Genomic DNA, 25,296 nt, shown 5'->3' with positions numbered 1-25,296 from the left:
ACTTCCGAATTTATCAACTCATCAACAGAACCCCCTACACCATTCTTCTGACCGTGGACTCCACCCCCCGAGGCATCTTCTCGGGATTCAAACTCCTAATTAGCTCGGCGATCATTGTCCCGCGTTCTTGAAGTAGGTCCCCTTGACGTACCCTTAGAGACACGGGTGTTGCCGCGGCGCGGCGGACGGGGATCCTCATCCTCGTCTTCACGTCCTTTTCCCTTTCCATTTGCCGTCCGGTCACCCCCTACTACGATACCCTTTCCAGGCTGATCAGGCCCTAGCCTGCTGATCTTATACGGCAGCGCAGGTGGTACAATGAGTTCGTCTTCGTCGCTGGGTAGTGGCGGAAAGATGGTACAGACAATGTAAGCGCCATCCAGCCATCGGAGCTTTGGCTTGGGGCTCGCTGGGTCATTCTCGTCTCGTGCGGGTAAATCGATGCCTGGGTAACCTCGACCGATAACGTAACTGCCGTAAGGTGACGGAAGGTATTTTGGCTTTGTGCTGTAAATTGACCGGTCCATAGTGCGGAAGCAGAGCCGGGTGCCGACGGAAAGAGAAGGGAAGATTTTTCTCGAGTTCTTCTTCATGATATCAGCCAGGTCTTTGACTGTGCTGTCAAGAGTACAATGTTAGCTGAGCTGACTGGCAAGCCTAATAAGGCCAGAGTTGGACGACGTCATACCATGTCATTGGGATATCAAGCTCAACATGGGCAGGCAAGGGGTCCTGGATAAATTCTTCTGGCCTATCACACAGGTGCAGTTAGCTTTGCTGACCGGTATCAAGCACAATACACAGTCTTGAGATGACATACTCATGGGGAACATTGATGCGGTAGAAAAGTTTCACTCTGGAGTGGATTGGTTTCTGGGCTCCATTTGATGAAGACATGATGATAAGATGGCTGCCAATGATGGCTTACAGAGCTCCTTGTTCGCGGGGCACGAGTAGTAAGATGATTTGGGCAAGTTTAGAAATTTTATGGGAGAGAAAACAAGACTTGTCATGATTTTGAGGACTTCGGAAAGCGTATTCTAAGTTACACGCCCCAGGGCAATGGCTTCCCTAGCGGTGGAAGGCGCCTTCTAAGATAAGCTTTCACTCTCCTCCACTCCGGCCTGAAGGTTCGACCCGGCTGCCCCGGTTCGCGGGCCACCTTGGGAATCAGAGACTGAGGATATCATCCACAACCAGCCCAGGGGGCGTGAAGTTCTTGTCACAAGCAGGGTGTGTCCGTGTTGAGTACCTCAGTACCTGCCTTGCCTGCCGGTGCCGATCCGTCAACAAAGTGGGTCCAGATCGTGGCGCAGCACTCTTCCCGCATCACGCTAGTGCAACGACATTGGGGCCGACCTTATTTAGCGGAGCACTCCCCGAACACTTGCAGCTCCCGGAACCTCATCTCTCCATTTCCAACCTCACCTCTTGTTTTGGCTGTGTGACACCCCCTTTCCAGCCTTTTCCCCGGCTTCCAACGGTTCGCTAGACCCTGATATCCGACCCCCAGGACACACCACAAGGCTTCCACCCATCACCAACACCATATATCAACACACCACCCACCACCCACCATGGACTTTGCCTCTCTCATGGCTAAGGAGATAGCCAAGAAAGAACCAGAAAAGGAAAAACCCCAAAAGTACATCTCCCGCCGCGAAGCCGAAGCCCAACGCCAAGCAGCCTACCTAGCCGAGCAAAAGGCCCTCGAAGAACAACGGGCCGCCAGAGCAGCCGCCAAACGCAAGCGCGAGGAGGAAGCCGCCGAGGAAGCCAAAGCCCGCGAGGAGAAACGCCAGAAACTCGCCGAGGAATCCCGGCTCCGCAGAGAAGCCAAAGAAGCCGAAGAGGAACGAGCCCGAAGGAAACGTCTAGGCCTACCAGAACTCCCCCCCAAGACCGACGACGACTCCTCCGCCACCCCCAAACCCGACTCTGACGCCTCTTCCGACGACGACCAAGACCACACCGACATCCCCGATGATGAACTCAAGTCCAAACTCCGAGAGCTAGGCCAGCCGGCGATATTGTTCGGAGAGTCCCACGTTTCAAGGTTACGTCGCTACAGAAAGGTTACCAGACCAAAGTCTCTTTCTGCAGGTCCAATCGCTACCAAACTCCTCCCTGTCGAGGAAAAGGACATGAAAGTACCGGACAAGATCCCTCCAGCTACCGACAGGAAGGCAAGGAAGTATCTCTACCGCCAGTTGGCCTCTTACTTCAACATGATCCTCCGCGAGTGGGAAGCCGCGCTCGCAAGAGAAGACAACGCCGACACCACCGCCGGCCAGCAAGCAATCAACGCCATGGTGTCATCCAAGGAAAATATGGCGCCGTTATTCCGGCTTTTCGAAAAGGGGGGCCTGGACGAGAGTATCCTGGAAGCCATCGTGGAGATTGTCAAGGCCGCCCAGGAAAAGAGATACGTCGATGCCAATGATGGGTATCTACGGCTGAGCATCGGAAAGGCCGCCTGGCCGATTGGTGTCACCATGGTTGGTATCCACGAACGTAGCGCAAGAGAAAAGCTCCATAACGGAGAGAGGGGGCATATCATGGGGAGCGAGGTGACGAGAAAGTATCTGCAGAGCATCAAGCGGTGCTTGACGTTTGCGCAGGTGAGGTGGCCGCCCGAGGATATTAGGCAGTTGATGGGGTAGACAGAAAGAAAACGGGAAAATGTGGGAAGGTGGAAAATGCTGTAGAACAAATGATACCCCAACATAAACATGGAACAACTAGACAACCTCAGTTTTGGAGAACTAATCAGCAAGGACAAATTAAGAGATGATCTCAGTTCGATTCCGGGATTCAGCCTTCGTGCTGTACTCGTGGATTCTCAATGTCTCATAACTACTATGCTTATCCCCATACTCCTTTTCCCTTTACCCGGTATACGCAAACGGGCAATGCCAAAAACAAAAACTCAAAAACCAATGCTATCTCGTTTCGTTTCATATCATAATAATCCCTAACCCTGACTTGTCTGTCTCAACCCATCACAATCTCCTGATCCCCAAAAGAAATATCACCACCAAGCGGGAGATGCAACCCCTGCTTCTTGGTCGGCATCAGCTCCAAATCCGCAGCTGCAATCGCCATCCTTCTCAACCGCTCAATAGCCTGCTTCTCGTAATTCTCGGCAGAAACCAATGCCGAAGCCTGCATTTGAGCTCTCGGGTCAATCTTGACTGTGTTGACGAGCTGTTATTCATCATTAGCACACCGTATGACAATCCAAAAAAACAAAAAAAGGCAGTAAAGCTTACCCTCTCGAGCCCATCAATCCTCGCCTCCAAGACCCCCTCCTCAATCATCACCGCCAGCTCCTCCTCAATCGGCCTCTCTGGACTCCCAAACGCCTTCTCCAGCGTGTCCAAACTCACGCACGAAAACGGAATCAGATACTGCACCACACACTTGCTCCTGATCTTGGCATAAATCTTGCTGACGTGCTTCTGGAGGTAGATGTCCAGCAGATAATCCGTCCTGTACCCCTCCAAAATCTCAATGCAAGCCGAATACCTCCCATTAACAAACATCGTCACCGCCCGCCTGATGTGCGGCTCCGGTTCCAGAAACACTCTGAAATTCTGGTTCTCCAACACCATACTCTGGAGCTGCTTGCGGTCCATTGTCGCCAGCGCAAGCAAACCGCCATAGACGGCAATGTCGTTACGGCTGGCGAGTTCATTGTAGGCTTTTGGCGGGACGTTTGGGTCGGCGTCGAGAAAGGAGAGGGCCGCTTCCCAGTATTTTTCTTGGCCGAGGAGGGCGATGCCAGAAGCTACGCGGATGAACGGTTGGGCGTTGCGCTCTTCTTCGGGGTACTGCCCCCCGAGCGTCATCTTTACGAGATGGGGCGCGACCATGCTCCACTCTCTTCTTTGGATGGCCACGCGGACGAGGTGTTTGCCGACGTCGATGACGTGCTTCGCCGTGGAGACGTCGGGGCGCATTTTGGAGTAGTGCTCAGAGGCCGCGTTGAGGTCGCCGATTGCTTCGTAATGTTTGGCTAGGTCTTCGTTGCCCATCTTTTGTTTGGCATACGGTTAGAATGGTTTGCGTGAAAGAAGGTTGGTGATGCTTACCCGGATGCTCTCCTTGACAAGGTTGTTCTTATATCCCTTTAGCTCGGTGAGCAGCCGTTGGGTCTCTTCATGGTTGGCGACGTCCTGCCTGTCTACCCATTTCTTATCAAAGACGGCATCGGGGTCATTGGGAGCAGCTACGCGAAGGTATTCAAAAACGTCTCTGTATCGCTGGGTGTCGCGGCCACGCTTGGCTTCGGCGAGGGCGGCCTTGAGAGCTTCGACGCAGAGCTTTACTGAGCTACGGCCGATGAGGAGGAGACGGTCAAATCTGGTACGGCCGCGGTAGTTTTGGATATAGAGATCGAGATCAAATTTGGGGGAATCTAGTACATACCAATTAGTTACCGTTGTTGATCGTAATGGTGATATTGCAATGGGAGATGGATCGCGGGGTTCGGTCGTTGAAGAGGGGCACACTCACCCTGAACGACAACACCGCCCTGGATGTCCATCTGGGTGAAGAACTCCAGCAGAGGGTCGGCCATCTTTGCGGCTGGTTTTGTGAATGGAGTCGAGAACGCAAGGCTGAGAAGATGTTGCGATACCTGGGCCTGGTTGACGTCGATGGTTTAGGCAAGGCTGGACGAGAGATAAGTTGATGGATGGTCAGCTAGCTGCAGCCTGGCGATAAGATGGAGCTCTCGTTGGCGGATGGTGGGGTAGGCACGGTATGGTGGGGAACCGGTGCGGGGCATAGGTACGGATTACGGAACTCACCGGAGACACCGTCCCTGGCCCTGCGTCCTTTGCTCACCTTGAACCTTCAGTCGCTTGATGTCCACCCAGAGCCGCCGTATCTACAAAAAGTCATTTTTGTCATGTGAATGCCTCTCTCAAGGATATCGTTGTTACGGCTCATTTTGAAGCTCATGTCAACACAGCATCTCCGAATCCCGCGATTAGTTACACCCCTTTTCGGTTCTCCATTTTATTCCGTGTTGAATGATAAGCTTCTCAATTCAGGTTGTAAAAACGGTCGACTTTTGCCAAGGCAAATAATGCATAGACATACTCCGGTTTGGGGCCGTCCTCAGACTCATCGATTAGCCGACTATACGCACCTCCTCCCTGTTGGGATTCATCGTTCGCTACAAACTTCACCGCAAGCTTTTCAAAAGTTCTCAGAACGGTATGTAGCTCACCGCGTCATCGGTTGGTTGTCGTGCAATTGGTTCGGCGATAGCCGAGTGGACCTTGGCGACTTTAAACAACCTGGAATCTCGCAACTGCTGTGGATTACCGTCACGTTAAGATCTGTTAGAGGCTCGTTTTGTCGACGAGACACCACTCAGCCTATGGTGGAAGCACAAGCAGATGGATGCGACAGACGGGTGGCCTTGGTATGCAGATGAGATTCGCAACTTTTCCATCTTGATTTTGCCAGGTTAGGCTCGCTCTGACAGGGGATAACAGTCTAGGCAGCCAGGATCACGGATATCTCGGAACATTTTTGATGGTTCCGCCCCAAAAGACGGCACGATTCCCGCAAGGCTGACAGGCCGCCTTGCTGGGCTTGCAAGGGCAAGCAGCACTGCAGAGAGGCACATGACCACAACCCACCAGAACGTCCATGTGTTGCCCTTTTCTCTCTTCGGACTGCCTCGGGATGTGGGCGCTAGATGCTTGGGATACGGGGATACGGGGATACGGTGCAATAAGTGGAATGGTTGAGGGACTCCATCGCTATCAGTTTGGTACTACTACAACCATCAAAGTGTCTAACCGCAAGACGGAAAAGGTAAGCGAATCGGGGTGTTGTGTGCAAGAGAACCATCCTGCACCGAAAAGTTTTATACAGCAGGTGGTTTTGGGCGTCGCCTGTTGTCGTTTATCTCTACTCTACAATTCCGCAGGCGAAGTAAATGTTTAGTGCGGCCAGCGCAACTTCCACCAAAAGACCCCTGTCGCGTTAACATTAATAACCGTGGCAGAGGTATATGCCTAACCTCTTGCGAAAAGTCTGCGTTGCAGAGCGGCGCTGTGATTCGCCGACAGGTCTACGGGCGGTCCAAAGCGGAATAGTGCCCGCATGTACTGATGTACAAATGACCTGATTTCCGTTGCAAGCCAGGCTTTGACGTGTGCCGAGCCCTTGCCGAGATGTTAGCGAGGCCCCTCAGTGTCTTGGCATCTCCACAAGGATGCAATCTCATGGTGACGCTCCGTTTTTCCCACAACGACATTGGAAGCACAGCTTGCGAACACACCTGCCCACGGCCGCGGTTGTCGGCCCCCTTGGAACCTGGAAGAGTTTTCACGAGATGCTCGACTGCTGCTTGACGCCCTGCCGTTTCAACTGCGACGTTTTCCCCCCATCCTGAAGGGGGAGCCAATCGCTGCCCGTTCCCAGATGTCAGGCACAGGGCGTGCCGTCTCCCCGAAAGATGAAGCTTCCCCATGGCGCCTGGGACAGGCACACGCATTGGGTCGATAGTGCTTGTTCCCCCACTGATCAACAGTTACCAGCAGGCGGCTAGACTAACGCGGAATGTGGTGGTTCTGCGACATTATGGTGTACACTATTGTATATCTGGGGCGGGGTGTGGGAGAGCACCACAGACGCTCAACATTGTCACTGCATTAACTCAAGAGCTCGAGGATGGACTCCCCAGCCCCCTCTCCTCGATCGCTCGCGAGCTCAACTCGGGAATAAGCCTTCGACTCCTCGGAATTCCCACTAGATGATATTGGCCGCCATCCCTTTCGTCCCTCTTCGCCAACATGCAGCCGCCGAGCGCACACAGCAGACACTTGGCGCTCTGGCGCGTCCTGGCGTTCGCTCTTGGGGTTCTTGGGCCGTGACCAGCAAGCAACTGGTTGGCGATGACTCTCCACTGGATGCCCAGCAAGTGCCTGAGGTCTGGACGGTTCGGTTCCTGAAGTCGGAGGAGACCAGCAGAGGGGTCTTGTCAACAACCAGACGGGCCACTGTCAATGTGGCATGGATGGTGGGACCGAGACATAGAGATGCTCGAAAATACCCGCAACTGCACAACCCAATTCTCCCGCCATCCCGCTACCCGTCTTTTCTCTACAGCCCGCATCATCGTCTTACGTCGCCCTGCTTTATACAGAGGCCTCGTGCAGCCAGCTTCCCCGCGAAACAAATAAAGAAAAAAATAGCAGCAGCTGATTCTGGACTGGCTCAACGAGACATCGCACGCGCTCCTATCCTCGTGTCCTGCCGTCTCTGTCTATTATCTCTTGGTCGCCTCACAGCTCTGCTTACTCACACTCATGTCACACAGACATGTACAGGATTACCTACATACCTGCAGGTAGAGTGGTGCTCGTAGTTGAGATGGCACCGATGGCAGATCCAGCACACATATACAAACTGACTTCTGGGGTCTACACTAACATAGGTAGGTACGCTATACGCGGAGGATGACTCCCGTCGGGAGTTGTTTGATGGGTGTTCCTCAAAGCCCAAGCTTTGATCTCATCGACGTTGATATGATCCTTGACAGCCCCGTCATCAGGGGTCCCCCACCGCTTGGAGACCCCTTCGTTGGCCAACCAGACGACCCCAATTCTTGACCATCGCGCGAGCCCAGGATTTGTTCTACCTTGGGGACAGTCTTGGCCCTCTTACACATCCGACATGCCAGACAGACAGGCAAGGCACACTCTGCGGTTCAGTCATCGAACCCCATCACTTGCCTGTTGGCGTTAGATCATCGGTGTTGTCAATCTCTCGGGATGGGATGCTGGTCAACGGCGAGTCCGGACTACTACGTACAATATTTCTCAATTGGCTTTGCGGTTACGGTTGGATATTTTTTGACGGCATTTCTTATCCCCGCCGCGGTTGGCTTTTCTTCAATCCCTCATGGTATCTGCGACAGTTCCTCCGCAAGAGTAGGTAGACTACCACACCACTACCAGCAAGAAGACTTGCTTCGTCTCGCGTCCGTGTCACACTAGACCGAACCAGCAGCGGCCCCTCCCTGACGTCGCGCCCCTCGACGGTTTTCAGATCCTCTTCGAACTGTTCTCTTGTTGCCAAACGTATCCCTACGGCGGGGCCCACTGACAGGGCCATTTTTGCTGCGGGATCCTGATAACTCATCCAAACATTTCGTGTCGGCGTCCAATTTTTCTGCCTGTCCCACCTCTGGCTGGGTATCTGGCGTGCTCGTGCTTGGGACTCCAGCATCCCCCATCCAAGCGGGCATCAGCGGAGCCGGCCCCGAGAGACTCCGCGCGAGTTGTGGACTTGATCGGGCAAGGCTTCTGCGATTTCTTGGCTGTGGACAGGTGCCGTACTTACCGTACGTACACATACCGATAGATTACCCTAGAGCCACCCCCCTCCCCACTCTGGGCTCTCCCCCTTCCTCCCCTCCCCCTTGTTGGTGCTAGAAAGTATACCTATGTGAAGGTTACCCACGGCGGAATTCAAACACTTTACCACCGGATCACTCCGCTTGTGCTCAAGCCCGTCCAAACTTCCCTCAGTTCGGGCCACGTCCACCAGCTACAGCTTTCTGGCCTTGCCGTTGCCGTTGCCGCGGGCGTGTTCTGTCAGCAAGTGTGTGTGCTCGAGGCTACCTCGACAAGCTCAGACCCGTTCTGTGGCTTACCACGACATGCGAGCAAGCTGAAGGATCATCATTGAATAGGGGTAACAGCATTTCATCACGGTGGGCAGGCAGGAGGAAGCCATCCGTTCCTGTATTGCCGGGCACCAGCATGACAGAACCCTCTGTGGAAAACAAAACACGTCGCCGAACTCGTCCCTCCTCGCAGGCACCGCAGCCCAACCGGAGGAGCGCCAACAGCCCCCCCGGCATGTCTGATGATGAGTCGGCAGACTTGTCGCAGGAAGAACATGGCTCCCCCACCGAGAGCCTAAAGTCTTCAGCCCAGGACACCGGCAAGGTAGATTCCGAGGCCCCTGAATCCCAAGATGGCGCTGGCGATGCCCCGAGCATGCCCCTGCAGAAGCGTCGCCGGGTCACGCGAGCATGCGATGAGTGTCGCAGAAAGAAGATCAAGTGTGATGGCAAGCAGCCTTGCACTCATTGCTCTGTCTACAGCTATGGTGAGCACCAAACGAGTTTTCTTCGGCCTCCTGCTGTTGTTTTGCTGACCGAGTTCTCAGAGTGCACCTATGACAAACCCTCTAACCGCCGCAGGAACCCAGCTCCGCAGTATATCGAGGCCTTGGAGGCGAGGCTCCAGCGTGCAGAGACGCTCCTCCGCAAGTTTATGCCAGATGTCGACCTCAGCGACCCGAATCTTGACCCGTCAGTCCAACAGGAGTTCCGCAACAGACAAAATGCAAGAGCGCAGGCGGCCAAAGCCAAATCAGACACGCCGCCAGCCCAGGAGAAAACAGAAAGCCAGGATGCCCAGATCATGTCCATGATCGAGTCCATTGGGCAGCTTGACATTAACGAAGGCGGAGAATGGGACTTCCATGGCAACTCCTCGGGAGCGGTTTTTCTGAGGAGGATGAAGGAGCATTTCGAGGGGCTGTTGGGCAACGACTACCGCATCCCCTTTCTGCCGCGACCATCTCGTCCGGCCGGCATGTTCAGCCTCGACTCCCCTCGCTCCAACGCCGGCTCGCTCTGGGAACCTTCAACGGCATCCAACACGCCAGCTCCTCCCAATATCTATGATCTTCCGGCCCAGGACAGGGCCCGCACACTTTGTTACTACTCCTTCAACTGTGCAACATGTCTCTTGCGGGTTGTCCACCAACCTTCGTTTTACGAAAAGTTTGACAAGCTGTATTCGACACCTCAGGAGGCCTGGGGAAATGATGAGCACAGATTCCTCGGGCTTCTCTATTCGGTGCTGGCCCTAGGTTGTGTTTACGATGTCTCGGATGTTGAGGCTGGAGACGGACCGTCCTCGTACAAGGCGGCTGTTGAACAAGGGTAGGTGTCTCGTCCCTGAAGCCTTCCTATTCGTGCTTTCTAACACTGGTTTCAGAATCAAGTATTACACATCCGCTCGGATGATCCTACAAGATGTGGCCGAGTGCCGGGATATGGTTTCTTTACAAGGCTTGGTCTACATGATTCTTTTCTTACAAGCAACAAGCAATATCAGCGGCTGCTATGCCTTTCTCGGCATTGCTCTACGTTCTAGCCTGCGAATGGGGCTCCATCGCCATTTAGCACACGAAAAGATCACGCCGATTGAGGATGAAACGAGACGGCGCGTGTTCCATGTTGTCCGGCAAATGGACATCTACATTTCAGCAATCTTGGGATTCCCTCTCTTGCTCCACGACGACGATGTCGACCAGCCCATGCCGACCGAGGTGGATGATGAATACATTACGAGCGAGGCTATACTTACACCTCCGCCAGGCACGCCTTCCTTTTTCGAAGCTTTCAATGCCCACACGAGGCTCATGGCCATTTTGACAAAGGTTGTCAAGTACATTTATCCTGTCAAGGCTGTCGAGGATTGTGTGAATCAGGGACGGGTGAACTCGAGATACATGATCAGCTATGCCCGGATCAAGGAGATTGAGGCCGAGCTCCAGGAGTGGCACGAACAGCTCCCTACACATTGGCGCCCCAGCCCGGATGGGCCAATCGAGGTTATCAGGTACGCCAACCCTTTCTTGCTGACAACTTGGACGAGCACTAACGCCAGGTCCGTAGAGTTCGAACTCTGCTGAGATTTGGCTACGCCCATGTCCAGATGATGCTGTACCGTCCGTTTCTTCACTACATCTCCCCACGTCAGACGGCCGGCAAGAAGATTGACGATCGATACTACAACTGTGCTGCCGCGGGTGTCAGCGTTTCTCGAAACATTGTGCATATCGGAATCGAAATTCGCAAACAGGCGGTGCTGATCGGGCCTTACTGGTTTATTCTCTATTCGCAATTCTTCGCCATTCTCTCTTTGATATACTACGTTCTGGAAAATCCCGACAAGGCTGGAGCTGCCGAGATACTAGCAGATGCCAAAACCGGGCGGGAGGTTATCGCGAGTCTGGCTCAACGCAGTCTAGCAGCGGATCGGATCACAAATGCCCTGAATGTAAGTCGAGAAATTGTGTCGTTTTCAAGTTCGTCATGACGATGGTTCTAACATACCATAGCCCTTGTTTGAACAACTGCCAGAACGGCTCAAGAAAGCATCGACACGACCAATGCCCTCCAAGAAACGCGCAGCGCCTGCGGGATCGAAATCGAGCGTGGTCCTTCCAGCCCGGCCGGGAGTGCAAGATGACGTTCCACAGCGCAGGTCCGAGGAGGTGATTCGCCCACCCACTGGCGCCCTTCGACGGGAAGCACGGCTGCCTCCTCAGAGGACATCCTCGTTTGACGCATTGGGTCTTCCGCAGGGCAGCTTGGCGAGTCAAAACTTTTCCAATCTGCAGGACCTACTGCCAATGGATTTGACGTTGGGCCGGGGAACTCCCGAAGCCAGAGCCGCGCATATGGCTCCTGCCCCGAGACATGCCCAAACCTTTCCGCAGGGACACCCGCAAGGCGCAAACCCGGTCTACAAAGTTGACGCCATGATGTTTCCCACCGGCGACCCTTTTGCGTATCCCAATGCGCCGCTAATGGACCCTGCTGGGCACCATGCTCGACCGGGACATCCGCACGGGCTTCCAGGGCAACCTCCGGCACCCTCCATGCAGTTTTACATGCCTAGTATCTACGATGACATCGAGGGCCAACTGATGGGTCCGATCCCACCGTATCTGATGTCTCAGGGGCAAGGACCTCCGCATACGATGAGCCCGGCGACGCAGATGTACAACACGGCCAACATGATTGCGATGCAGCCTTCCCCCAGGCATGGTCAGCCCCATGCTCCTCCGCAGGGCCTGGCCTCACACGCAGGCCCACATCACCAGGGGCAGCCTCAACAGAGGGATATGATGGAAGACATTATGGGCGAACCGGACTTCACGACAGGGGAGTGGGACGACATGCTTCAGCAAAATTCCGGGTACCGATAGACACATGGATGAGGAGGTGGAAGACAACAAAACAGCACGCTAGATGCAGAGCTTTTAAGTTGGGGTCAGGGGGAGGGACCACGAGGTTTTCGTTCCAGGCACAAAGATGCTCGGCCTAGCGCCAGCACAACACTTATGCACGACACTTATAAACTTTATACGGCATCGCTGGGCGAAGTCTGGGGTTCGGGGTCAGGGAAACTGGGTTGGGAAATTCATCGGTGGGTTAAAGAGGCACGGGCTAGAGGAAATAAGGATTGTTGCTGGACCCAACAGAGCGTTTCTTTTGCATTTTAGTCGCGGCCTGATACCCAAAAGAGCGGAATGGTGCATGGAAAACAGGACGAAGTTTGAGGGGGAGGATTGTGGGCCTTGGTGAGTGTGTGGATGGCCCGAGGTCTGTTAGGACAGCATGGAATACACGAGGAGTCCGAGATGTAGGTTTTCTTGTTTTAATGAGATGAAGCGATTCATTATTGGGGGTGTACATGTAATAGGACGCAAAAGAAAATGATAGATATGGCGGAAGAGAGAGCGGAAAGACACCACGGTCAGCAAGATAGAGTTCGAGCCTAAGAAGAAAGAATTCATGGGTCTTTACTGCTATTCTTGGTGTACGAAAACCAGCTATTTGGGATTTGACGAGTCAGGGACAGACCTGGACTGGCTCGATAGGGCGCGCCCGAGTGCTCATGTCGACTTTTTAGACTGGAAGGGCGTGAGAATTTACCCACGTCTTAGACTTGCCGTGGTTGTCTACTTACCCAGCCACGAACGGTTTCTGCCGACTTTTCGTTTCTGTGATACCTGAAACGATTCAACCGTCACCAAAAACTGCCCCGACGTTTTACTAGATCCACCAACAAAGACAACCATCTTGTTGGGTTGGTTCGTGACAAAGCAGCGCTCTCTGCCTCTCTTTCTGTTCGGCAACGCACAAGCCGGCCGATCCAATTAAACGGTCCCGTTTTTGCTCTTCTGGACTGGCTAGACCCGAGTCCGGTGCACCCGACGGACGGGACGCAACGCGCAACCTTCTTTTTTCACATGCGTGCTGGAGGGGAGTAGAGCAGACTAATAATGTGGGAGGGTCAGCCTCTATAACCGTTTTGGGATCTGCCACGAGACCTCCTGGGGTTGACTTCTTTTCTTTTCTCCTCCACCCTCTTCGTTTGTGTATACGGATCGCCATACATATACTGTTCCAGTGCAGTCCACTGACGACAGTGTTGAACGGTGATAACATCATCTTGCTAGACCCCTGCAAGCAAGGTGGTTACCTATCGTCACTCAGCCCACCGTTATCGCGATAAGAAGGCTGGCTGCCCGTCACTCGCGACACTACCACCACAGTACACCCTCATAAACCGCTGCCAACTTTCAGCCTCCTCCAGATTTTCTGTTGGGGGATTTTTTATTTAATTCAACAGAAACGGTTCTAGCTCCATCGGCACCATCGGGATTTTTTTTTTTCGCTGAAAGATTGCCCGCTGCCGGTCCGGTTCTTCTTGGGACGAAAACGAGACACCGCCGCTTTGAATAATCATAGACCAGCTCGAACCAACCCCGCTCTCCCTCTCTCGTCATCCTCTCATATCTCATCTCAATCGGATAGCCCGGGCCTGCCACTCACATATCGAGAGCTGCGAGCCAGTGAGACATCTTTGGGAGCAGCCGTGAGACAAGGACATAAACAGCAGTCAAAATGGAGGTCGATCACGACCTGGTCATGGTGGATGAGTTTGATGCTCTGTTAGTACACCGCTTGGTGTGAGTGAGTTGCATGATAACAGGACATGTTGGCTGATATTGCAAAACACAGCGCCATCGAAGTCAAGCTCCCGAAAGCACACAAGAAGAACTCGTCGTCGGGTTCTTCATCCCCGACCTCGCCGGCAACCCGCGGGAACAACAAGCGGTCCGCCTCCTGGACCGACTACGGCACCCCTCCCAACGCAGCCTGGCTTCACGAGAAGATCAAGTTTCCCGCCAAAACCCACGTCACAAAAGTGGCTTCCAAGCTCCCCCCCACCGCCAACGGCATCATCTACCTCCCCGGAGCCGAAGACAAGTACTACGAGGACTCGGACCAAGGCCCCGCCTTCCGCCAGCGCCGCCACTTTTACTACCTCACCGGCGCCAACTTTCCAGGCTGCGCCGTCACTTATGATCTTCACAAGGACCACCTCATCCTCTGGATCCCCTACACCGACCCCCGCACCATCCTCTGGTACGGCCGCACCCCGACCCTGGAAGAAGTCAGGGCGTCCACCGACGTCGACGAGGTCCGGTACGTGGCCGGTGTGAACAGGTACATCTGCGCCAGCTTGACCCCGGGCGCGTCCATCTACGTCCTCCACCCCGATCAAGCCCCCCAGCTGGAATCTCCCAAGGGCGTCGTGCAGATTGACACCCACTCCCTTCGCCCCGCGATCGAGACCGCGAGGGTTGTCAAGACGGACTATGAGATTGCGCAGATTCGGCGGGCGAATGCGGTTTCCTCGGCCGCGCACAGGGCTGCCTTGTCACGGCTGAGTCGTCTCGGCAACGAGCGGGAGCTGGAGGCTATTTTCGCAGGGTATTGTATTGCTCAGGGGGCGCACACGCAGGCGTACCCCATCATTGCCGGTGCCGGGCCGGCGGCGTCGACGCTTCACTACGACAACAACAACGCGCCGCTTAAGCCGCATCAGTTTGTGGTTTTGGACGCGGGGTGTGAGTGGAATTGTTATGCGTCTGACATTACGAGGACGTACCCTATTCCAGGGAGCTTTTCGGCAGAGGCGAAGGCGATTTATCATGCTGTGCTAAGGATGCAGAGGGAGTGTGTTGAGAGGATCAAGCCTGGGGTTGTCTACTCTTCGTTGCATCTCCACGCTTGCAAGGTGGCGATTGAGGAGCTGTTGAGGCTGGGGATTTTGCACAACGGGACCAAGGAGGAGATTCTGGCCAGGGGGACGATAGCGGGGTTTTTTCCTCATGGGTTGGGACACCATGTCGGGCTGGAGGTGCATGATGTTAGTGGGAGGGAGAGGTTGCTGCTGGATAGCAAGAGCAGTTTGGGTCCGGCGGGTGGGGTGAAGAGTGCGAGGTGTAGGTTGAGTCCGAGCAAGAGGGAGCTGGTGCTGCCGGAGACGTTGGCGGTTATGTTTAGGGATGAGATGAAGGAGGGGGGTGGTGGGGATGGGCAGGGGAAGGGGGTGGTGCAGATGCAGAAGGCCAAGAGGTCGGCTGGGGGTGGGAGGCAGAGGTTGGAGGAGGGGATGGTGGTTACTGTTGAGCCGGGGATGTGAGTTTTTTTTTCCTTGTGATGATGTGATGAGGGTGAGATGCTGACAGAGGAAACAGTTACTTTTGCAAGGAGTACCTCAGGGCTTACTTCCTTGACGTTCCGTACCACGCTCACTTTATCAACAAGAAGGCGTTGGAGCAGTACTGGGATTTGGGAGGGGTGAGGATCGAGGACGATATCCTGGTTACCAAGACCGGGTACGAGAATTTGACGGATGTGCCGAGGGAGATTGAGGAGGTGTTGAAGGTTATGAATCCCAGCTGAGGTTCTGAGATTTGGGTGGTTTAGATAGACTAGGAGTTGTGGGCCGGGGGGGGGGGGGGGGATGGAGTTTGAAGGTGTTCTAGTGATGGCTTGCCTTTGACAAGGGAAGAAGGTTTGGAATTTTTGTACATGTTTTTGGAAGCTTTACTGAAGGAGATCAGATTGGTTTAGTCATGAGGGTGTAATTGATGATGGTTGAGAAATCATGGTTCTTGGGACAATGAATGTCTGTTGAGGTGGTCTAACAGAGCCGAGCATATAACACTGTCTTCTTGGATCAACTGGATAAACAATAAGCTTATAGCAGATGCTCAAGTGTATTTACTATGGCCGAGAAGCCAGGTGTTTGACGACAAGTCTTCCAGGAAAAGAATCCCATGGTTAAGGTGTTGTAAGTAAGTCCCTAGACCGTGTCCCCACTTTTGCTCAGGGGATCAGGCCCCACAATTCACAGTGGCTTCCCGCCTGGACGTTCTTCCAACGTCAAGGGCCCCATCACCACCACCACCAAAAAGTCCACTAAAATTCATTATTTGTGAGTGAGAGTGAGGATTTCATCTCACAAATTCACAACCCCTCTCATCCATGTGAGTTCACCCTTCACCCCTCAACACTACCAAACTCAAAACTAACCACCCCAGATACTCCAAAATGACTACCCTCAACCAACGCACCTCGGCCCTCACAGCCATAGTCCTCAACAACCTCCAACACCAACACGACTGGACCGCCCTCCACCCCCACACCCAGCCCAACCTCCCCCGGACCCTCCTCTACGGCCTGCCCCCCAAACGCCTCTACGTCCACCCGGACGAGCAGGTGGAGATCATCAGAGCAGAAAAAGAAATGGGCAACGGGGGGGCGGGTATCCCGCAGGAGGCAGAGCTAGAATGGGTTCTACCTCTCCACCTCTCGGAGAAATGGTCCCCAGCTCAGTTCGCCGCCGTTTTTGATGCTTTGGACGCCAGACCGCCTAGGTCGAGGGAGATTACAAAGGAGGAGGAGGAGAGGTCACCCTGGTTGGCGTATAAAGGGTCGAGGAGGGGGAAGAGGGTGTTGTTGGCTACGGTGCAGGATGATTCGACTGTTACTTATTACTGGATGCATGATGGGTTGGTGAAGCCGAGGCAGAATTGAATTTTTTTAATATATATATTTTTTTTTCATTGTTATTACAGTAGTGGAAAGGGGAGAGGGAGAGGACTTAAGGCTCGAAAATCACCTTTTGCACCTCTCATGTTGTCAAAGAGGTCGTAACCCTCCACTGCATCGGAAAGGGGCATGATCTTGTCGAACATGAAGCTATTCTCATCGTCAGCATCTCACCCACCATCTCCCAGGAGCAGCAGCAAAGTAACATACCTCACCCGATCCTGGTTCTTGGCCAGAACAGGCAGCGCCTCCTCGAAGATCGACCTGACAGGGCACCGTCCCATTTGAACCCTCAAGTTTTTACTATTATCCCCCATCGTCAGCCTTTTGTTCCCTCTTTCAGTCGTACTCTCACAGAACTCACCCATAAGCCTCATCCCCACCCCACGGAATCTCCCCATTGTGCACCCCAATACTACTCACGACCCCAAACGGCCTCAACACCTCAAACGCGGTCCTCAACGCAGGACTCAACCCCACAACCTCCACCACCGCGTCCGCCCCCCTCCCCTCCGTCACCTCCCTCACCCTCTTTACAATCCCCTCCCTACCAAGCTCATTCAAATCCAACGGCTCCGCCCCGAGCCCCCTCGCCAATTCCAACCTCGACTTGACCCCATCAACAGCAAAAAGCTTCTTGGGTTTATACTCCATCGCACTGATGATCGCACACAACCCCACAGGCCCACACCCAATAACCACCACCGTCGCCTCTGTCGCCTCCTGCTTCTGCAGCTGACTAAACGCGTTCTTTGCGCCAAAGTACCCCGTCGGAAAAATATCCGCCATGAGGATGAGGGCCCGGTCGGGGATGATATCGGACGGGGGAGCGACGGTTAGGGTTCCTGGGCCGAACGGGACGAGGACGTACGCGGCCTGGGCGCCGTCTAACTTTTCAGAGCCGAATAACAGGGAGTGGGCGCAGCGGGAGGAGCAGCCTAGGTTGCAGTAGAAGCAGTTCATGCAGGAGGTTGTGAAGGGGGAGACGACCTTGTCGCCGATTTTCAGGGACGTGACGGCTGAGCCGAGGGCGACGATGTGGCCTACGAATTCGTGGCCCATGATGAAGCCTGTTGGGGAGGGTTGGTGGCCGCGGTAGACGTGAAGTTCGCTGCGGAGAGGGGGGTTAGTGAGATAACGGGGGGGGGGAGGGATAAGGCAAACGGGAGGGGGGGCTTACGAGCCGCAGAGGGCGGTGGCGGTTACTTTGACGAGGACGTCGAGGGGGTGGTTAACTGTGGTGTAATGTCAGCATTTTCCACGTTCAAGAGTGTGTTGGGTGGCATGATGGGTATATATGCCAATGAAAACGAGAGGGTTCTCATAAGACAACCGAAATGTGGTGACGGTGTGAGTGAGCGAGCGTGAGTGAGTGAAAGACATACTCTTAGGAACAGGCCTCTCCTCCACGGCGACCTTCTTCGGCCCGTGAAACACCACCGCTTTCATAGTCTCTGGGATTGCTTCCGCCATGATGATGATGTCTGTCTGTTGCACTAGTTAGTCGCCGTACTCTTCAGTCGAGGTGGTCATCTTAGCCATGACAACGTCACCACAAACCTACCCCTGAATTTATCTTTCGTTGCAATAATCAACAATGGTATTATCAAGAGAAGAACCCAGAGTATTATTTTTCTTTCTAGAAGCCTTTTAAATCCAAGTGGCGTGACCCGACATCGTCCCGAGCGTGCATTCCCGTCTCCCGGAGCCTAGGTATCTTTTGCATCTCCCCCGCTCCCGCATCCCTTCCCCGCGGCCGAGCAACACCGAGCGGTGGTCTCCGACGTCCTATTGACCTACCGCCAAGTCCGGTCACCGGGCCGAGGGGTTGCCGAGCACCTACACTCCCGTCCCCATCTGAAATTCCATCATTTCCCTTCCTTCTATAATCTACAAATCCCATAATAAATAACCGCAAAATCCCATCTTTCTGGAAATTTGCGACTTCGGAGCTGCTCCCAAAAGCTGTCCAAGTTTCAAGAACTCCGCTTCCCCTCACTTGAGAACAACTAAAGAGAGAGAGAGAGAGAGAGAGAGAGAGCTTGACGTATGCGGAAAGTGGAGTCCACTTTTTCCACAGCAGCAGTAGCAGCAGTAGCAGCAGTAGCAGCAGCAGCAGCAGCAACAGCGTGTAAGTGGATTGCCGATGGGTTGGTTGGTTTTTGTTCGGGTTTCGATAAGGCTCAGCTCAGCCAAGAAGGAGGCTAAAAAATTGTCATGGGTTAGGTTTGTTATGAAAACAAAAGGGTAGCTCTTGCGAGAGCCGAGGTGATGATGTCAGTTGCTTTTTTCTTGTCATCAAATTGGACTGACGACAACTTGGCCGGCATAACCCTCCCCAGGGTTGACGTCCTAAGCCAGAGGATCTGTTTCCGTGATGGAAGTTGTTACTATGAGTGACAAATCTCTCGTCCGCATGTACATGCTACTCGATCAAGTTCACAGTCCAGACACATCTACATACAGATCTGGAAAATCAAAAGACGACCTCAGCAGCCTCTTTCTCACTTACACGCCAAAAACATCAACCAGGGTTGCCCGGCCATGCACAACACCGCCAATTTTGAGCCAAAAACTAAAGAAACATTCCATTGCACAGCATCAAACTGTTTTTTGGTCTCCACCGCATGGTTTACACACCTGCCGTGCCACCCCTTGGGCCATGGAAATGGACCTGGGATGGCGCTCTGCTTGAAAGTGACGTATCTGGACATTTCAGCGGGCTTGCCTCTTCCGCTGACGACCGATCACCAGAGTTGCTCGAAGCAAGCGGAATGGCAAATTGCTCGAGGCTTGTCAAGGCTTGTCACGTAGCAATATAATACCCCAGAATCTCGAAATTGCGGGGAAATGCCCAAGCAGAACATGCTGCGGCACCACACTTCTTGCTCCCTTGCTCGACTCTATAAGTCGCGGGGTAGAAATGCCGCACACCAGACGGCAAAGCATCTAGTCTGGGGAATAATATCGCTCATTCGCACAAATGAACTGGAGGTAACAAAACGACCCTCTTCCGATCGTTAAGAGAAGGGTCTGCTCTGTGACAGAGGCAACGAGGGACACGTACGAGTACACATGTCGGGCGCTCCGTTGGGTACTCGTCGTCACAAAAAGCAAATGAGGCTCCCACTTACAACGTCAATCGTACCCCCCCTCCCCTCTCGGGCTTTGTGGCACTTTTGCCCTGTTTCCATCTGGCGGCTTTCGTCCACGAGCAGCAGCCATGTAAGCTAGCGTCCGGGTCCGGCTAAAGTCAAGTTTCGATATATCTGCACGGCGTCTCTGTCTGGGTGTAACACGTGTGCGTGCGTGCTGGTCTCGTTGCCCAACCACGGTTGCTCTTCTGGGCTGGGGCTAGCAGGTGTCACACACACACACACACACACACATCTAAACGGCGGGGTTTGAAAATCTGGAAGCAGCATGGTAGACGAGCCTCACCGCTGCAGCTGTGGAACGAACTGGGCTTGATGAAGCACTGGGATTATTGCTGCCCACGAGTTGCGGGCTTTACAAGTGCTGTCGGAATGCCGATGACATATCACCGGCAGCACACACCAAGCCGAACGCAGGACCGACCACACCACCAGGCCCGACGTGGTACAGAGAAGCGAGATGGCCTCTCTGTCGTCTGTCTGCGAGAGGCCTCTTGCTTCAGGGTAGCGAGGCCACTCATTACGGATACCCAAGGCAAGCCCGCAGCTGGGTCAGGACAGTCGCTAATAAGTCGAAAACGATGTCGGAAGGAAACGCTATGGTGGAGGTACGTGCCGTCCCTGTTGCAGCGGGAGCGTGAGTGTTGCCAGTCATGATTGGACAGCGAGCCTTGCTATCCCCAACGGCGTGACCCGCATAGGAGATGCTGCCAACGATCGTGATGGGACAGTGAAGGTGCCGATGTTGAAGGATCCGGACTGCGGTCGGCTTATATGTAGATAGGAATCGGAGTTGATGAAGGAAGAGGCTGGTGAATCAAGAGTGGAAGTGCGGGCGGATCCGTAACATGATGCTGCTCTGTTGACCACGCACGGCGTTGAGGCTGAGTTTCCCAACCAGCGGCTTGTTGAAGGTGAGAGAGAGAATCTTGGAGTTCTGTGCTGCCCCGCTGTGGGGGAAATCTCACCACTCTCGAGCCATTTGAGAAGCTGCACTTGCCGTTGGTGAGGATGGAATGGCGGAAGGAAAGGAGTGGGCTGCCCGTCAGTGACGAGATATTGGGCTCGATCCTCTTTTGTAGCCAAGGCAGGTGGGAATGGCAGAAAACCTCCTTCATTCTTTGGTCGATTGCCCACCCCTCTGCCGATGGCCCAAGGAGGTAGGTGTTAACGACTGAATGGGTGCATGTCCAAAAGGCGGCGAGGACGCGCGTGTAGCCATGGTCGAAGCATGATGGATGAGGGAAGCTGCTGGGAAGCTGCAAGAGCGAGCCTCCCCCCACATTCCTTCCGCTCGTATCTCGTGGTCGTGCCTCCACTTGGTGAAAACTCTACCAGCTCCAGCTTGTGATGACGCGCTCACTTTGGGCGAGATGGTTAGGGCCAGCAGCTAAAGTTAAACTCCGACTCGGATCTGTCCAAGTGATCACGACCGCGCAGCCAAGTCCGTCAGTGTCCGTCTGGTTCGCGTTGCACGCGTGGAAGCAGCAGAGGTTCATCAGATGGAACAAGAGGAGGCAGTATCACAAGGTAAAGTAGCACTCACCTGCTGATTTGCAGCGAAGCATCTGCCCGTGGCTCCCTATCCTGGTCAGGTAACCCAACAGTAAGCATTTCCCCGCCGCCTTTCCAGAGCCCTCTCGTTCGTTTCCGTTGAGGTTTGTCAACTTTTGTCAAAAGTCTTGATTCTTCTTGAATGATCTCCCCGGGAAACAATCAGGGTTCACAGGATCGGCGTGTTGCATTTGTGTTGGCCAGCTCGGTCGTTTGCGCGATCCATTCCCTAATTACCGAGCCGCCGCGAGCCCTAGCTCCATCAGTACATCAAGACCCACGGGCGGCGCCTTTGTACTCACTGCCGTAAAAGAGCCTCAACCACTCACTCGGGGTCCAGCAAGGTACAAGAGAGCACGACAACCACGGGTTGCTGTCTGGCCATCTCTATCGCCGGACAGTCTCTTTGTCTAGTAAATTGCCTGTCTGCCCGGCTCACAAAACACCGGGGCATATCCCAATCCACCAATATCTCCATACACTACGGATATCCCGTCCATCTTTGAGGACCAGGACCCGACGAGCGAGGTGAGGTTGAGTCCAGTGCGTGTGTGGTCGGGAAGTCGGGCTATAGCTCTTGCTAACCAGTGGAGCCTCCCCAAAGAACCTCCTCAGCTGCCCCCTGTTAGCGGCTCCATCCCCCCGCCTCCTCCACTCTTAACCGTGGGCCATCAGCCGTCAATCCTGCACGCATTGGCTCTGGCCTTTCCTTCCCCGACCCCAGCTGTTGGAGCTTGCGGTGCATCCTCCGCTCCTAGGCCCTTGCTGGCTGCCATTGCGGCTTAAAGAAGGGAACCTCTCCTCTTCCCTCCGTGCCTTTTTCAGTCGACTTCTTCCGCTGCTGGCATTGTCATTCTGGACCCAAGGCCATATATGCGGGACACTTATACGCCCAACCCCCAGGTTTAATATACTGCACCCTGGCCCAAACCAACCCAGCACCCATACACTTTCAACCGCTCGTCACAGCTTGAGCCGCATTCTTGAGAGGACACGCAGGCCTAGCCCCCTCCCCCTCCCCCCTCCTCACTCCTCACTCCTCACTTCTTGATCGCAATTTACGACCCCCGCTCCATCCAGCCGTCGCGAGGTCGTTTTCCGTGCTTTCATCCACCGCTCCCCGTTGCCGTCGCGTAACACACCCGGCTTCTTTACCAGCCCAGCTTCGAGTGCCTTGCCTTGTTGTTGTTGTTGTTGTTGTTGTTGTCGTTCTTTTTCTTGGCTGCGTCTTGCGGCTCTTACATGCTCTGTCCCCTTACCCTGCCATCGGCCCAGCGGGAGGACTTGACGCGGTGTGAGTCTTTGTTGCAGGCGGGACACCAACATTCCAATCCTCGAGCTGCCCTCTGTGATCCCAGCTCTAAAGGGAGAGAAGTGAGGGGGAGGAATATAGGGTTGCCCACTAGCCATCACCTCGACCTGCCGCCCTCGCCATCGACCCGACATCGATGGCGAGCTGATGCAACATCAACCACCCATCCACCCGTGAGTAGGACCTTCGAGCATACACGAAGCTATGAATACAGATAGCGACCTGTATGACCCCGATGAAGTCCTGCCTAGGAACAGCCCGCTCTTGCAGCCGCTTCGTCCTACGCTCCGACCGCCGACTCCGAGCCCGCCGCCGATCACCTCGCCCCAGTCCATCAGTTCCGCTTCTAGCTTTGGTGACAAGAAACCGCGTGTTCGGATGCCGAGACCAACCTTGGGCGATGGGATCCTGATTAGCTACCTGGACAACCATCGGCAGCACGACATCGCCCTCCAAGCCAGCGTGAACGGTTTGCCATGCGAGCCCGAATCTCCCGCGGATACCGATCTCATCGACGACACCGGCTCTTTAAACAGCGCCGTTTCGCCGGGGGGCCGACAGTCTGGCAGGGACAACGACAAAGGCGGGGGGACATACACGAGCTCGAGAATGTCTGTTGATCCGCCTGGGCTGGAGAGTTTGGGAGGGTTCGATTTGAAAAGTCTGGCGGCAGGTGCCTTGGCTGCAGTTATCACGGACGCGCAACCTGAAGCCCCTACCGCCACGGAAACGAAGCTACCTGATACTGAGGCTGGCTCTGGGTTACAAAGACCACAACCACCACCGGCACCACCGGCACCACCACCACCAGTACTCAAGGCGCCGGTAATACCGGTGCGATCAAACTCCTTCCGGGATGAACGCCCTGCCGCCATATCAGCACCGCCTCCGGTGCCTCCATACGGCCCTATCTCTCCTCGCGAGCAAGGTCACCATTCTCCCAGCAACAGTATCACATCGGCAACCCTCAGCGAAGGTTTGGCCCCCCTCAAGCTTAACTCGCTGAGGTTTGAGAACAACGGACCGACGCTTCCGTCCATCCGATCTACTTTTGGGGACATCAATCAGCTTCGCAACAACGTTGCTGCTGAGCATGAGAGAATGCGGTCTGCTACCTTCCCACGGTCTCCTCCTGCCACCACGCCGCGATTGCCTTCATTAGGCGGCCATGGCTCGCCGCCACCTTTGTCACCAGTTGACAGTTTTCGGGGACCCCTTTCCCCGAGCCACTCTCTTGTACACCCAGCAGCAAGCCCTCCAGGGACCTATGGTGGGTATTATGCACAGATGGGCAGCCATCCTCGGCAATCCGACTATGCGAGCAGTTCAACGGCCACTCCCGGTTCTGAGCAATCGGCCTCCACCCCCGGGGCAAATAATTCTAATCATAATAGCATCGACCGAATAGGTTCGATACCGCTGGAGGGCGTCACACACATTGGGACCTATGTCTGCAAATTTAGCGGGTGCAACGCCCAGCCGTTTGCTACTCAGTACCTGTTGAACTCCCACGCCAATGTACACTCTTCTGCCCGGCCACATTATTGCCCTGTTGCGGGGTGCCCCCGTAGCGAGGGAGGCAAAGGATTCAAACGCAAAAACGAAATGATACGGCACGGTCTGGTCCATGATTCACCGGGATATGTGTGTCCATTTTGCCCTGACAGAGAGCACAAGTATCCAAGACCAGACAATCTTCAGAGGTGAGTTCGCTTTCTCGCTCCATCTTGGATGGAACCTGCTGCTAACCGGGGTTATAGACACGTTCGTGTACACCACGTTGACAAGGATAAAGACGACCCACTACTCCGCGATGTACTTTCACAACGGCCCGACGGACCAAGCAGGGGAAGACGACGACGAGGTGGCCCTGGGTGAGACGTATTTGGGCGCTCTACTTTGAAATACACCTTTCGAACACCATCCCAAGAAACACTACGATTATCTTCTCTGCACATACCTTTTTTCACGCATTTGCAACACCTTCAACACGACGGTCTATTTGTAGTATATACGCATAACTTTTTTTTAGTGAAACCGAGCGAGCCCGGAGTTGCGCTTTTCTTCTAGGAGTTGGGGTTGATGGCGCGTGTGGGCAAGCAAGAGGTGTGAGGCATTTGACGGGGGTGAAAAGGTGTTTTGGCACGTGGTGCAGGGGTTACCGTGTTACTGAGGAGGTTATGATACGGCATGGCGTTGTGTTTTGGAATTTTTTGGGGGGGTTTGATGTTGTTTCGTTATTAGTCGATATACCATGTTGTTCTTTTTTTACTGTCAAGTTGGGAGATGGAAAGGAGGAAGGCAAAGGTCAAGGAAATTGAACGGATCGGTCGGAATTCGCAACATACAACTGTTGCAAAAAAGGAAAGGTTAGGGAAGGCAAGGAAAGGAAGGATACCCCGTCTCTCGTTCTCTCTCGTTCTACATTTTTCATTCGTGTTTTTTTCTTTCCCCGGAACTTCACTGTGGATTTGAGCTTCCTGCTGGGCTTCGGGATGTTGTGCGAGGGAAAGATTTGGGGT

At 54.2% G+C, this 25,296-nt stretch overlaps 8 protein-coding genes across 8 annotated transcripts, besides 1 other annotated feature; 5 read left to right on the top strand and 3 right to left on the bottom strand.

The window, feature by feature from the left end:
- Positions 1-95: 95 nt before the first annotated feature.
- On the bottom strand, positions 96-897 carry PODANS_7_5890 (uncharacterized protein; the record flags this gene model as incomplete). Its single annotated transcript, XM_001907909.1, has 3 exons — positions 96-618; positions 689-751; positions 821-897. The coding sequence occupies 3 exons, from the start codon at positions 895-897 to the stop codon at positions 96-98; spliced, it is 663 nt and encodes a 220-aa protein (XP_001907944.1).
- A 680-nt stretch (positions 898-1,577) lies between these two features.
- PODANS_7_5880 (uncharacterized protein) lies at positions 1,578-2,663 on the top strand (the record flags this gene model as incomplete). Its single annotated transcript, XM_001907908.1, has 1 exon — positions 1,578-2,663. The coding sequence occupies one exon, from the start codon at positions 1,578-1,580 to the stop codon at positions 2,661-2,663; it is 1,086 nt and encodes a 361-aa protein (XP_001907943.1).
- A 331-nt stretch (positions 2,664-2,994) lies between these two features.
- PODANS_7_5870 (uncharacterized protein) lies at positions 2,995-4,582 on the bottom strand (the record flags this gene model as incomplete). Its single annotated transcript, XM_001907907.1, has 4 exons — positions 2,995-3,207; positions 3,273-4,037; positions 4,095-4,420; positions 4,513-4,582. 4 exons carry the CDS (start codon positions 4,580-4,582, stop codon positions 2,995-2,997), a joined length of 1,374 nt encoding a protein of 457 aa, XP_001907942.1.
- Positions 4,583-5,940: 1,358 nt separating this feature from the next.
- Positions 5,941-6,035: a long terminal repeat (ansonia).
- Positions 6,036-8,792: 2,757 nt separating this feature from the next.
- PODANS_7_5860 (uncharacterized protein) lies at positions 8,793-12,045 on the top strand (the record flags this gene model as incomplete). Its single annotated transcript, XM_001907906.1, has 4 exons — positions 8,793-9,988; positions 10,044-10,670; positions 10,727-11,139; positions 11,195-12,045. The coding sequence occupies 4 exons, from the start codon at positions 8,793-8,795 to the stop codon at positions 12,043-12,045; spliced, it is 3,087 nt and encodes a 1,028-aa protein (XP_001907941.1).
- A 1,796-nt stretch (positions 12,046-13,841) lies between these two features.
- On the top strand, positions 13,842-15,601 carry PODANS_7_5850 (uncharacterized protein; the record flags this gene model as incomplete). Its single annotated transcript, XM_001907905.1, has 2 exons — positions 13,842-15,334; positions 15,418-15,601. The coding sequence occupies 2 exons, from the start codon at positions 13,842-13,844 to the stop codon at positions 15,599-15,601; spliced, it is 1,677 nt and encodes a 558-aa protein (XP_001907940.1).
- Positions 15,602-16,252: 651 nt separating this feature from the next.
- On the top strand, positions 16,253-16,738 carry PODANS_7_5840 (uncharacterized protein; the record flags this gene model as incomplete). The annotated part of the gene is made up of 1 exon (XM_001907904.1): positions 16,253-16,738. The coding sequence occupies one exon, from the start codon at positions 16,253-16,255 to the stop codon at positions 16,736-16,738; it is 486 nt and encodes a 161-aa protein (XP_001907939.1).
- A 35-nt stretch (positions 16,739-16,773) lies between these two features.
- PODANS_7_5830 (uncharacterized protein) lies at positions 16,774-18,226 on the bottom strand (the record flags this gene model as incomplete). Its single annotated transcript, XM_001907903.1, has 5 exons — positions 16,774-16,903; positions 16,964-17,056; positions 17,118-17,864; positions 17,934-17,988; positions 18,139-18,226. 5 exons carry the CDS (start codon positions 18,224-18,226, stop codon positions 16,774-16,776), a joined length of 1,113 nt encoding a protein of 370 aa, XP_001907938.1.
- Positions 18,227-22,978: 4,752 nt separating this feature from the next.
- Positions 22,979-24,652, top strand: PODANS_7_5820 (uncharacterized protein; the record flags this gene model as incomplete). Its single annotated transcript, XM_001907902.1, has 2 exons — positions 22,979-24,477; positions 24,535-24,652. The coding sequence occupies 2 exons, from the start codon at positions 22,979-22,981 to the stop codon at positions 24,650-24,652; spliced, it is 1,617 nt and encodes a 538-aa protein (XP_001907937.1).
- Between the last annotated feature and the right edge of the window lie 644 nt (positions 24,653-25,296).

The sequence above is a fragment of the Podospora anserina genome, chromosome 7 (genome assembly GCF_000226545.1).
Source record: "Podospora anserina S mat+ genomic DNA chromosome 7, supercontig 1".
Lineage (NCBI taxonomy): Eukaryota > Fungi > Ascomycota > Sordariomycetes > Sordariales > Podosporaceae > Podospora > Podospora anserina.
This window is presented reverse-complemented; position numbering and strand designations above follow the sequence as displayed.